Here is a 14558-nt window from a genome sequence, read left to right as displayed (position 1 = left end):
TAGAAATATTGAATACACAACAACTTTGTTTTTTGTTTATTTTAACCATCCTTATCTAACCATGGAGTAAACAACACAATGCACTTTTGAATAAGGTTATGTACCAAGGCTGGATTTTTAGTTATTTGTGTTATTAAAAATGTCAATGGAATTTTAAATGAGGTGTCTCCACTTCTGGAACACAATGCAAAAGTTCTGGGTTGAGTTTGGCTTTCTAATGAGAGATGGACTAACACATAGTTGATTTTGGTCTTTTCATGGGATTTGTTGACAATAAGAAAAATGTAGAAGAATGCCTGCTTTATGCCTGACTGAGTCTAATCATGATCTATAAACTATATACACATAAACAGATGTCACTGAGCATATTATGGAAGTTTCTCAAGTGTTGAGCACTGAGCAGAGAGAAGAACAACAGCTGTAGAAAACACTGAGCCCTCACAGGCCATTATACAACATATCTGGAGTGTCTACTATGTTCAAGGCCATGTACTCTTTGGACGTTGACACTTCAGGATTGTTTATGGCTCTTCACACCTCATTGAACTTTCTATAATCAGACAATCAAAATGACCAATCATCAGAATGTTAACATAATACACCACAATAAACCAGAAGACTATTAGAATTCAAAAGAAATCATAAAAAACAATAGAAATAGTAGTTGTAATGGTTGCTGGTTCCAGCTTCTCAGTTGTGAGAATTTGCAGCTTTTCTTTGTCTTATGTGATAACTGACCTTCTTTTGGTTTGGGACTGTTGGACAGACAAAACAAACAATAAGACCATGATCATCTTGGGCTTTAGGACATTGTAATTTAACATTTTTCACTATTTTTTGACATTTAATAGACTAAACAATGAGTCAAGAAAATAATTTGGAGATTAATTGGTCATGAAAATAATCATTAGTTCATATAACAGTCGTCCTCTGGCTCGTCCCTGTGTCTGTGTGCGCTGCAGCCTCAACGTCACACACACATGCTCTCTCTCTCAACTGCGCATTCACTATGCACTGAGCTATTCCTCAAAGGAGCAATACCACTTGTATAACAGATGTTAGTTTAGAAAAACATCTTAAAATACTTCTGTCTTTTTTTTTAAATTCCCCATTGCTTAGGTCCGGCAGGGGTTCAACTCAGGCCCAGTGGGCCGCCGGGCTTGCAATACAATGGCAGAAACCCTGTAACATACGTTCACTAGCTAGTACAGGCACAGTACAGTAGATTATCATTCACATGTCAATTCTAAAGGCTACAATGTAATAGTTTGATCCTAAGTTCATACTGTAATCATTGGGAAACACAATTGCATTGTATAGGAATAAATTCAGCAACATTTCTATTGGCTACACAATACTCACTGACATGATGAGACACTCAGAAGGAAGTATTAATGCTAAACAACATGGGAGATACAGCATAGCACATTACATTTCTGGATATACTTATCATTTTTTGTACATAGATCACTGAATTGTACCATAATAATCTGATATCTCTGAATATACTATAATACTAATATATATAATATACTACTTCACAAGCTTAATTTGTATCCTATAATGGTGAAGCAGGGTGTAACAAAAACTTCTGGTTGCTTACCCAGGGCCAGCACAAACACATGTTGGCAAAACCTCAGAGCTCACTATCCTGATCGAAAAAATACTGAAAAAACTGATAATCCAAACCATATGGCTTTCTTCCTATCTTACTGGAAGACCTTTTTCTGTTTCTATTGGTAACTTTGATTCAAGTGAAGTCGGCATTCCATGTGGAGTCCCTCAAGGTTCAATTCTTGGTCCACTGCTGTTTAATTTGTATATGCTCCCACTTGGGTCCATCACTCAGCAATACAATATTTCATGTCACTCCTATGCTATATATATGTGTGTGTGTGTGTGTATAGATTATAGCAACATATAAGTGTTCAATGGATAAGATTAAATTAAAATACATTCTTAAAGGCTTATAAGTTTATGATTGACCCAAACAATGGATATAATCCTTATTCAAACATCATCTCAACCATTTTGCCCTTTCCAGGCAGAACTCAAAAGCAAAATAATATTGGTAAGGAAACAAGGAGGTGTGAAAAACAGGTAGATAACCATGAAAAACACCTGTGGTCATACCCATATCACATTGCTCTATTTGTGAATGTTGGAAAAGTTTCCATTAAAGCTGGACTCTTCAAAACTTTCTGTCGTGCCCGTACTATGTTTGTGTTCATGTTATATTGAGCCCTAACTATTGCATTCTGTTTTGCTTTCAAGCTTCTGGCCAATATTGTGATCTATGTTTGTGCCATAACGGTGGGCGTCATGTCGTACTACATGGCAGACAGGAAGCATCGGAAGGCCTTTCTGGAGGCGAGACAGTCACTGGAGGTCAAACTCAACCTGGAAGAGCAGAGCCAACAACAGGTCAGAGGTCAAACAAAACAACATAACTGTGTTTGCATGTGTGTTTAAAGGGATATTTAGACATTTTGGGTAATATACTACTCTGTGTGTCCGGTACAGAGACAGCCAAGCCCCAATTCCCTTATACTATTTACAATTTACAGTTTCATTTAGCAGACACTTTTATCCAAAGTGACATACAGCTGATTCAATACATGCACGGATCTAGTCAGGAGAGAATAACATAAGTATGTGCCATAAAGCTAAGTTTGAGTCCAATAGCACGTGGATGCCAACAGGCAGTGCACAGAGGCAATGCATAGAGTGCGTAGATTACATAGAAGCAGATTTTTTTCTTCTTTTTTTTCCTTCAGTCCATCAAGTGCAGAGGTGTTTGCGAAAGAGCTAAAGAATCTTGAAGATTGGGAGGGATCTCTGCGTATCGAACAGAGTTTGGTAACTCATTCCACCAGTGGGGAACTACAGAGGAGAAGAGTCTAGCAAGCAACTTAGGGCCCTGTTGTTGTGGTGGTACTAGGTGCCTTTAATTGGCAGAGCATAGTGAGTGTAGACCGGAATGAGGGAGTTCAGGTGGGCGGGAGTCGTTTTAGTTGCGAGTTTTGTAAGCAAATGTCAGGGTTTTGAATTTGATGTGGGCAGCAGCTGGGAGCTAGTGAAGGGATATGAACATGTGCTGTTTTGGGCTGATTGAAGACCAGCAGTGCCACCGCGTTCTGGATCATCTTTAGAGGTTTGAATGTAGGTGCAGGGAGGCCTGCCGGTAAGGATTTGCAGTAGTATACTAGGCAGAAATGGTAACACTGGCCCAAGCATTGGAATGGTCCTCTGATTGGTGCGCTTGAGCCATTCAAATGTTACATCCAGTCCATTGTTTCTTTGTTTGTTGTTGTTTTTTTAATGAGTAACTGGCAGATTTCACACAACAAGCCTGGGAGGCTGCTGCCATTATACAAATGAAAATGCAAACTGATGTTCTATTTTCAGTGGTTAGGGTAAGGGACATCATTCAAAATCAAATGGAAAAGTCAAGTTAGCATTTGCATTTTCAGGATTGGGTTGCATGTTGTCTGTCAGAAACATAAAAATCCCAAGTCCATTTCACGTTCTTGTTCTAATCTCCACTAATTCTATCTTTGCACACAGATGGTAAATGTATTGATCTTCACAAGAGTACTTTTTTAGCCACACTAACAGTGTGACTGTAGGAATGTTTACCATAGGAATGCAGTGTTGCTCAGTCCACCATTTTGCTTCAGATGGAATGTTGACAACTATGGGATGGACTGACATGATCATTCATGTTCCCCTCAGGATGAATTGTAATAACTTTGATCATCACCTGACTTTTTCATGTAGCGCCATCATCTGGTCAAAATCTCAGTTTATCCAAATACCTGCTAAACTAATAGTATTACCATCAGCTTTACTTTGTTTAGTACTAATTAGCAAATATTAGCATGGTAAATTTAGAAGTGGTTACATGGTACAAAACATACCTACTAAACAAGCATGCTAGCATTATCATTGTGTCGTGTGTCACGTGTTGGTGTGTGTGTTAGTCTGGCAGATTGATTGTAACACTGGTTATGCCTGAGGTGAAGCTAAGCCTGAAAACTAGCCTGACTGGGACCAGGTTTGTCTGGAGTGATACATTTCCATGGTAACTTATATCAGACTTATTTAAACCTCCTTTATGAAACAAGATTTCCTGAAAATAAGCTTGAGTTATGAAATCAAATCTGGCTTACATAGAAATCTTGCTTTATTAAGTAAGGTGTGTGTGTGTGTGTGTGTGTGTGTGTGTGTGTGTGTGTGTGTGCGCGTGTGTGTGTGTGCGTGTGTGCATGTGCGAGTGTACTGGTTTGTTTGGCTTCTGTCTGTTTTAGCGGGTACTGTGTCAGCTCTCGTCCTCTCCTCACATCTGTGGCCACTGGGCATTCTCCATCACTACTATTTATGGAACAGATGGTTAGAGAGAGAGAGAGAGAGACAGAGAGTGAGAGAGAGAGAGAGAGAGAGAGAGAGAAGGTTTTATGAGGAGTGATGGAGAGGACAAAAGACAGCAAGAAGGCTGATAAAACCACGAGTGGAAGAAACTCCTAGAATACTAATGGAGAAGCACAGGCTGCTGGGAGACAAGGGCCGTCAACCAATCAAGGAGCGGAGCATCCGATCACTGCCGGTTACCTAGGCAACCAGCCTCCTGAGACGATGTCAGCTGTAATCACAGAACCAGACCGCTCAGCCATTTGTTGCTTCTCTGCCTCTGTCAGGTTTTGATAAGAATATTGAAAGCTGCCACGCTGCCCTCCACCCCCACTCCTCTACATGTACACTGTGTGTGTATGTGTGTGTGAAGGCCTGCTTTGAATATGTATTGACACAGGTCAAGTGTGTGTGTGTGTGTGTCTGTGTGTAATAGAGGCTTTTGTTTTATTTGATAGTTCAGTGTTGTCTGTCTTTGTGGGACTGGGTCACTGTGAGCAGGATCTCTGCAGCCATGCTGACTGACAGTTTGAGGGCATTCTGTAAACACATAGACTGCTGAACATTTCTTCTTTTCTTAAGAAGGTTTTTTTTAAGCTTTTTGCCTTTTTTTGACAGACAGTATGGAGACAGGAAATGTCGGGAAAGAGAGGGGTGTAACATGTAACGCAGGTCCCCCAGCCAGGAATCGACGCGTGGTTTTTGTGGTATACGCCTTAACCATTAGGCCACCAGGGAACCCCCGTTTCTGCTTTTCAACATTATATAGTTTCAGAACTCAACTCCCCCTGAAATCTCAAATTTTCGTTTTTACTGTTTGTGCATAAATGAAACCAACAAGAAATGTGTTCATTAGTGGGCTTTAGAGGTGTTGGCAGGTGTATCATTGGACTTAGTTTGGACAGAGCCAGGCTAGCTGTTTCCCTCTGCTTCCAGTCTTAATGCTAAGCTACGCTAACCAGGTCCTAACTCCAGTTTAACACACAGACATGAGACATTAATATTCTCATTTCACTCTTGAAAAGAAAGCAAATATGCATATTTCCCAAAATGTTGAACCATTCCTTTAAGGGCTTTCTGTAGCTAAGCTGTGCACTACTAGTTAGTTCTACAACAGTCTCAGTATGTGTCTGTCCTCCACAGGAACGCCTGCTGCTGTCCATCCTTCCAAAGCATATAGCAGATGAGATGCTGCAGGACATGAAGAAGGAGCCCAGTCAGAAAGAGATGCAGCAGTTCAACACCATGTACATGTACAGACATGAGAACGTCAGGTAACTTGCTACCTCCGTTAGGTTTTAAGGTGCTGATACCTGAGGTTTGTCATGCAGTTGCTGTGTGTGCCTGCCTTAGGGTGGTACATTCATATGTAGAATGAATATTGTTGATTGATTCTTTTGATTGCAAAGCAAATAGCTGCATACATAAAGCTGTGTAACAGTATGGTCCGAGCCTGAAACAGCCACTGTAGCAGGATGCTGCACTGTACTAATATGCTATCTTGTATCTGTCTCTTGTTGTTGTGCAGTATTTTGTTTGCAGACATTGTGGGCTTCACCCAGCTGTCATCATCCTGCAGTGCTCAGGAGCTGGTCAAACTGCTCAATGAGCTCTTTGCTCGCTTTGACAAACTGGCTGCAGTGAGTTTCACATTATTACCAAACAACAGTGATCTTATGACATTTACATGTTCCAGTTCTATACATGTATGAATTTTCATGATGGGTCACATCAAGGTTACAAGAAATTGTCAAATATTCTAACTGATATCTGGACATTTAGCATGAATCTTACATTTGAATTATTTAGGATCATTTTAAATGATTGATTCAGTGATATAGCTTGCAGATTTGGCCCATTTGTTGTGAGTTTGCGTATTTTCCTTATTCCCAAGGATGACTGGCCTAATAATTAAATGCTGTATCAAGAGATTTTATATTTATTATCTAGTTTACATATTTAAATATATATCAATTCTGCAATATAAGTACAATAAGGATCCTCTTGTTTGACCTTTACTGTCCTGATAAGATTCTGATAATGTCACTCGATACAGATACTAATCTGATACCAGTGCTCTTTTTCTCTTAAATTCAAAATCCATCCACCTCTCTGAGTGGAACTTATTAAGATCATTTAGTGGTGTGTAAGGTAACATTAGGCTATAACTACACACCAATTCTGCAAAGAATAGGACAGCATTTTGGGAAATGTACTTATTCTCTTTCTTGCCTAGAATTAGAAGAGGAGATCGATACCATTCTCCTATCGTCAGTTAAAGGATAGATTTTGAGTTTTTAAATAGCTAGCACTGTCCAGACTTCAAAATGACACCTACCAACATGTCTAAAGATCACTGATAATTACCTTGTATCTCATTCATTTAATCCAGAGGTTTTCAAACACTGAGGCACACCTCCCCAGCAAGGTAGTTGAAGGGTGGGGTCAGATGGTGTAAGGCACAATCTGACATGCATTGCACATAAACGTCCATATATCTGCTTAGAAATCATAAAAGAGGCTTCAGAACTTTCCAGAGAATCATGTTTCTCATCATACACAGTTACAGAGCCGTTACTAGACTAAATGCTATCTTCTCTGTCAGAAATATCACCAGCTGAGGATTAAGATCCTGGGAGACTGCTACTACTGTATCTGTGGGCTGCCAGACTACAGAGAGGACCATGCTGCCTGCTCCATTATGATGGGCCTGGCCATGGTGGAGGCCATCTCGTGAGTACAGCTATGATACTGGCCTGTGATAAAATCAGTCAGTGTCAGTCACATGGTTGGTGTGGAATTGATCACTCTGATGGACTAACATTGATTTTCTGTGGACTACAGCTGTGAAATAAAGTGAACACTGGTTTGCAATGAGAGGTCATTAACCTCCAATTGATTCTGATGCTACATTTTGGTCAGATTCCACACAAGTGTGCCTGAATGGATTTACTTCGGTTTTGGTGTCCCATGATGCACTAAAAGAGATACTGTATATCACTCAGTGTGTTTACATGCAGTTAGGTAACCAGGTTACAGTCAGCTCTTTCCAGTAAGCTGATTTCTTAAATGCTATGTAAACCAGAAACCTGTTTACTGTTATCAGGGTAGGGGATTAGTGAAACCTGGTCTCCCCAGCTAGATTTCTCCCAGAGCGTACCAATATCTCTGCAATTAATACAAGTAATCAGGTTTCTAATCTGCTTTTTAGTATGCATGTGCATGACAAAAGATTCATCATTACAAGGAGCATGCATCTTGTATTTAAAATAATTCCATCCAAAATTGGACTAAAACTGAAACTAACACAAACTAGCCTTTAAACAAGTCAGTTTCCACTACTGAACATTTGACTATTTTCACACACTTTCATGCTGTGAGAGAAAGCACTGTTCTCTCTGTCTGCCTGTTTGTCTGTCCTCTCCTCTCACACACACCAAAACAAAAAAACATAAATTGATTGCAGTCAGAAAGTGTCCTCAATCAGTAATACAATTAAAAGCAGTAAGCCACACTTCCAAAATAAGGTAGAGGGTAGGGTAGAAATTAGGGATGCACAATATTATCGGCACGTCATCAGTATCGGCTGATAAAAGCTCGATGAAATATCGGCATTGGCGAATTCTGCCGACTATGAGAGGCCAATATGTCGCCTTCCCCTCCGCCGCCTGACTGTGCTTCCTTCGACGGACTGTGTCACCCCGACGGTCAGTCACAGGAGCTGCTGTGTTCGGCTGCACAGATAGGAAACACTTTGGCTGACAGGATGTACCACTCTGTTTGGGGGGGGGGGACTTCTTTTTGGTTTACACCGCCACCTTCTGCTCCGGAGTGTGGACCTGAGATTAATTCTACACATTAATCCTGTCTAATAAACTCAAAGAAAACTCTACTGCTCTACTCACTTGGCAGGTTTAGGTTCAAGTTTTAATGCTGACCTCCTGAACTCCAGTCTTCCGAAGGTCTTTCTTGATCATACTTAGTACAATCTATGCTTGTATGCATAATAGTCTCCTCAGCCAGCTGGAAAAAATATGTGCATATATCGGTATTGGCATCGGCAATCGGCCACAATGAGTTGGAAATATCGGGTATCGGCAAAAAATCCAATATCGTGCATCCCTAGTAGAAATCTGGTTACTGATCTGTTGCATGTACAGTACCAGTCAAAAGTTTAGGCCCACCTCTCCATTCACTTGAATGAGAAAATGTATCCAAACTTTCAAATGTACATGCAGATTTACAATATCCAGGTTATCACAGTTCATGATCACTTTTAATGGAGATAAATCACCATGATAAATCACCAGCTTCTCCTTAAGACATCCATAAGGTACATGCATGGTTAAATTCAGAGGTTTGGATCACAACCCATCAACACCCGACCACTGACCAATCAGATCACTGGAAAAACAGAGTCATTCCTACAGGATCCTGACATGGACAAAAGATCTAAGTTTACAATAAAGTGACAGGTAAAAAAGAGCAATATATATTCAGTAGAATCATTTTACATTTCCCGGCTTTCCATTTCCACTCTAGTTTTAAAACAGAGCTAACAAACGGAGTGATAGTTAATGGCACTAAACACTTAATGATGAGTGAAGCTGTATTTCAATTGTGCAAAGTTTCTTTCATTCCTAAAGGGCTTGCTGACAGTGTTTATGATTTTACACTCTGAAGCACAGAATAACATGAGGTGACTTTGTGGCGATATTGAAAATACAAAACTAAATCCTCTGTTGTCTTGATAAAAGTATTAGAAAAATAATCCACACACTGTTGTCACAACCTTGCTCAAGGTTAGATTAAGGAGGGGAGACCACACATGAGTTATAACTAAAATAGATTCAGTGTACATAACTAAGAGATAAATGAAACTAAACACAACCAAAACCAAACATGGGGGAAGCCAGAGGAGAGAGGGCAAATGACTGACTGCCACCAGCTAATATAGAAGCCTGTCAGTCCAGGGGAGTTGAATCTCCCTGTGGACCCAACTCTGCCCACCAGGCTCCTGCAGGGAGAGGACAAGGGGTCTATCCAGAGAGGGTCATCACATTGTTAGCTCCAATCATTATAAATGCAACATTTGGGTCAGATAGACCTCATCAGGCATTAACTACCTTCCCTCTCCTCTGCTTTGGGAGCAGAAACAGTCATTATTTAAACTTTTTTATGTGTGTCCCGAATAGTTTTTTTATCATCTGACAAAAAGCAAAAGATATACTAAAGACATATATAATTATTCGCACACCTCAGCCTTATCTTTCATATTTAGGAATTATTTCTCATATTTCTACATCTTCTGTTGTAGTTATGTGATTATATTGTTTACATTTCATCTCATTGAATATCACTGTGCTGTCACTAAAATCAAATTTCCTGTAGGTATCACCATTTCATTTCATATCATATTAAGTACTTTATTCATTGTTCTGATGATGTTGCCCATAATTAACAACATGCAGCTACAGGCTCTTTCATATGAACACACTCCTAGCTGGAAAACCCAGAGTTGACTGAGCTAGTTCCTAGCCAGCTTCCTGATACAGGTTATCCAGGACGGACAATGTTAGGTGTAGTGGAGCCAGCCAACCCAAAGAGAGCCAGGCTAAGTTGAACTTGCTTTGTGGTACAGGCCTCTGGTTACTTAAGTGTATGTAAACACGATCAGAGAAAGTGTGTTCCATGGGTTGAGAATGCATTTGCGGTGTCATGGCAGTCACAATTTTAAAACGCCACAGTTGTGGTTCCTGCTGTTTTTATTTAATGTGTATTTAATGCTGTGTAAACCAACCACAGATATGTCCGGGAGAAAACCCAGACAGATGTTGACATGCGGGTTGGAGTCCACAGTGGTACAGTCCTGGGGGGAGTGCTGGGTCAGAAACGCTGGCAGTATGATGTCTGGTCCACTGATGTCACTGTAGCCAACAAAATGGAGGCTGGAGGGATACCAGGGTAAGAACAGACATTAACTGAACAGTACCTCTCTGTTGGTCAAGTTTTTAAAATGAAGTTATATCAATCCACTATTGAAAACTTGAAAACTTCAGGTTTTATTTTAGGGTAAAAGGTGGATGGCAAAATTCAAATTGTCACAAAATTCAAAAAAACAAATTGTTGTAAAAAAAAACTCAACACCTTTGATCTGACTCTTCAGGAGTCTCCTAGGTGTGTTGCATCAATTGCTAATCACGAGTCAGACCTGTGCCCTATGATGTTGATGTTCTTAGTTCTTAAACTGACTTACCTTAACATTCATCCACAACTATAGGTATATAAAAAATATAAATACCCAAGAAAGTACAAAACATTTTAGTGTATAAGGAAGGAACAAGGCATCAACAACTAATCCCATATTACTTTGCAAGTGATGTCATAAATTACCTTCCTAATTTTCATGAAGTTGAAATCAGATGCCATAATGGCTTTTACAGGAGCCTCATCATTTGCCCTGTTTGACAGTTCAACAGTACAAAAGTCAAACTTCTTTCGTTATTTTCATTTTATTTAAATTACAAGAAGGAATATAAGACATGATATAAATTTAAAGCTGCATTAATTGATCTGTTGGCCACTTTGGGGCAATGAAACAAGGTGAGCACAACATCGGACATATGATCACCTTATAAAGTTGATATGACAAATGTGTTAATAAATAGTCTTTTTATCCAGCAGACAAAGAACAGTATGATGCATTTGGAGTTGTATTTCTGTTCACCTGATGATTGAAGTCCAACATTGACTCTCTTTTGGTTTCCATCAACTCTTGAAAAAAAATATGTTGCTCTTTATCTGCTAAATACTCCACGGTGTTGACCAGCTAGGTGCTAACTTTGTATGCTGTTTGGAGCTGTGCAGGTAAAGAGTTTTTTGCTACCTGTTGCTGCTGGAAGATCAGTTTTAAGAGAGCAGAATTTCATAAAACCAAAACAATGAGCTAAAAGAGGCTAAAGGTTCTGTAGATCAAAATTTCTCTGTGGGTTCATCGCCACAAGTTCATCACTACATGTTTCATGTGACCCTTAGTAATTAACAGTTGTTAAAGTTACTACAAGGAACTTTCATTTTGTGTTGATTCTAGCGGCCCCTGTGGACAAAAGCAGTAGTGCTTTCCTGGAATGAGGACTGCATTCCCCATGAGCACAACTGCCTCATGTTGTAAAGATCTTGGCTAGCATGTGCATTTGTTTTTGAAGCGAGTGAAAGAAAGACGCTACTTATTTTTAGTACTATTTTTCTTTTTTAAACACAGCTGTTTGCAGGATGCATAGCGATGAGGTAATGTATCTATTTGTGGCAATGTAAGATTAATACTTGTAATATGATGACAGTGAAGCAAAGTAAAACTTTGTTTTAGTGCCATTCATACACCTAGGCTACATGTAAGGCTGCATTTACACCAAATCTGGCAATGCAGCACCTTCCCACAGGGTTGTGTGGAGGTGTGCAGAGGTATGGGTGTTTGTTTATGCTTTAGGGTGTAACTGCAGTGAAACAATCAGAAAGTAACGTTTTATTTCTCAGATTCACTCCTTTGTTCTCACTACACCACCGCTGCTCTCTCTCTCTTGCTGGTGCTCTCAGCTCGCTCGTGCTCTCTCTCTCTCTCTTCTCTTTTTTATAATATATAATATATATAATGACAACAAGTCCAACTTGACTTTTAATATTATCAAAAAAATAGAAATGTCCTCCCCCTGTTCTCCCCTCATTTAAGTAATGTCTTTAGACTCCTTCATGCTGTAATGCAAGGTGATTCATCTTCCTTGTTGGCAAAATGACCAAAATGAGTCCTCCTTGTTAAGAGAGAGTGCAGGGGAAGAGGGGTTGTTTAGTTGAATATGTTAGTCTAGCCTGCCGGACTCATTGATCCTATATCTGACTGAGGTTTGTACAAGTTAGTATCTATGGCCCCAACCATGGCTCTGAAATATCAGTAGCCTAACTGTGCTGTGTATTGATAAATCCATGGTGCTGTCTGTGGTTCTGAAGTAGCAGACAGATTTGTAATTCCACCTTTTTCTCTCAGTTCCACCCTTCTGTCAGTTTTTTGGATCTATAATATCTATCTACTAAAGGAAAGAATCTCTGTCTGTGCATCTGTATGTCTGCGTGTATGTCCTTTGCGTATCTCTTGAACCGTTCATCCGATCTACTCCACATTTGGCAGGTGCATTGCTGAGGAACAAAGGGAGTGCAGTATGAAATTTGGTGCAATTTGGACAAAATTCAATGTCTATGTCTATATTCCATTAAATTTAAATTATAATCACAAGTATAATATCAAGAATTAGGCTAGGCTTGTATGATAATCCTGCAGCACTCCCATTGGGCCATCCCCCTGTTAAAAAATAACAAATCACCTACTGGCTATATTTAATGTGAACATAGGGTCTTCCGGTCTGCCTGCCATAAATCGTTTCATCTGATTTTGCGGGGAATCTGACGTGGTGGCAGGCATTTAGAATAACTAATCTTCTCGCTGACGGTCTCGTTTGCTTATGTAGGTCAATCGGAAGCATCAAGAGACTGTTTTATAACCAGTTAAAAGTTCCTTGTAGTCACTTTAATATAAAAAATACTGTTTAGTGCAGCGTTAGGAAATAAACTAGTCCAAAACAAAATAATATAACTGAGCACAGATGTTCATTCTTCAACAGTTTGACAAATAAAGTTAATTCAAGGTCTGTTTAATATTATTTTCCAGAGCTCTCAACCACATTTTCATTTTTATTTTTTTTTATTATTATTACCTAGTCCTGTGAGGAATCATATCTCATACTGCCATATGTGTATTCTTATGGATATGGTTAGAATGACAATTAATTAAAGGTGAATTTCAGCTAAATCCCTACATTTTAAATTAATTGAGGTGAATTTGACTGAATATAGTATAATATGTTTTAGCAACATTATACCATATTTTCAAATGATTAGGGAAGTATTATGAGCACTTTTCAGGGCTCCATCAAATCTACAGAAGCTCGTTCATGGTAGTTTGGTAGATCAGTAACTTGTCTGACCTTTGACCCCTCTGTATGTGTGGACCAGTCGTGTCCACATCTCACAGAGCACCATGGAGTGTCTTCATGGGGAGTTTGATGTGGAGCCAGGGAACGGAGGCGACCGCTGTGACTACCTGAGAGAGAGGGGCATTGAGACCTACCTGGTGGTTGTTCCTAAAGGACCTGTGGGAAAGAATGGCATCAACGGTGTAGTGAGTCAAATCTGCCACACACCCACACAGCAAACATTTGAATATTCAAACATACTCAGGCAGCTGATGCGTAGGGAAAGTGATGAAATATTACATGTAAAGTCACATTTGAATACCAAAACTAGAATTGTATATTGTTTAGAAACATAAGATACTGTATGTTCAACATTCAAAATAAATAGATGTGATAAGGAATGTGAAAAAGAAAAAATGAAAAGCCTGTTGATTACCAACTTTTAATAGTCATCACTCTGTACTTTTTCTTGTTTCACATCAGAAGCTGTCTGTAACCTCTTCCAGTGGAAACTCCCCGCTGTTAATCAACACCACAGAATGTAATGGCAGTGTTAACACAGCCTGCACCACACCAGAGGAACCTGAAGAACTGGACACAAGGGTAATGAAGGACTGCAGTCATTATTTAGATTCCAATGTCATGTAGCTAGAGTCCCACCAGTGGCTTCCAAAAGACAGCAGCTTTTCTTTTACAACTCGCAATTCAAAAGTGTTGGAATGTCAAAATACTGATCACTTTATGGTCATACAAGCATTTGGACCACAATCAATTCCTTCAGTGGAATCTCTTCGCCAGGAATGTCGCCACCATTTCCACAGTTTTACAGCCGCAACAGTAGGTTACAGTATATACTGGGCATACTGGGACAAATCCCAGTAGGTCGTCAAAAAATATGTTTTTTGGCCAGTGGATCGTCTAAACATATCCGTTCTTACTGGCCCTCTCTGTATGCCTGTCATTCAGAGTGTGCATGAGAGCGAACTGCATGTCTGGCCATATTCAGACCAAAACAAGTGTTGCAGCGCACTGCCACAGCGTTGAGTGGAGGGGTGTGGGTGTGTGGGCGTGTTTGTGCTCTAGAATGTAACCGCTGTGAAACAATCAGAACATAATGTCTTATTGACT

The 14558-nt window shown here is 39.7% G+C and overlaps 1 protein-coding gene across 4 annotated transcripts in view; it reads left to right on the top strand.

The window, feature by feature from the left end:
• The window catches only part of adcy3a (adenylate cyclase 3a), a 42190-nt gene that overhangs the window by 7217 nt on the left and 20415 nt on the right, over window positions 1–14558 (top strand). For 3 of the 4 annotated variants that reach the window (XM_044360274.1, XM_044360272.1, XM_044360273.1), the window contains exons 3-9: window positions 2275–2424; window positions 5554–5684; window positions 5939–6050; window positions 7016–7143; window positions 10216–10374; window positions 13471–13636; window positions 13914–14033. In XM_044360274.1, coding sequence (XP_044216209.1) covers window positions 2275–2424; window positions 5554–5684; window positions 5939–6050; window positions 7016–7143; window positions 10216–10374; window positions 13471–13636; window positions 13914–14033 — 966 coding nt within the window. The remainder of the gene's footprint in view (window positions 1–2274; window positions 2425–5553; window positions 5685–5938; window positions 6051–7015; window positions 7144–10215; window positions 10375–13470; window positions 13637–13913; window positions 14034–14558) is intronic. The other variant, XM_044360275.1, reaches the window with a different exon arrangement.

The sequence above is a fragment of the Thunnus albacares genome, chromosome 8, assembly GCF_914725855.1.
Source record: "Thunnus albacares chromosome 8, fThuAlb1.1, whole genome shotgun sequence".
Lineage (NCBI taxonomy): Eukaryota > Metazoa > Chordata > Actinopteri > Scombriformes > Scombridae > Thunnus > Thunnus albacares.
Note: the sequence above shows the minus strand (reverse complement) of the source record. Positions and strands in the feature narration are given on the sequence as shown.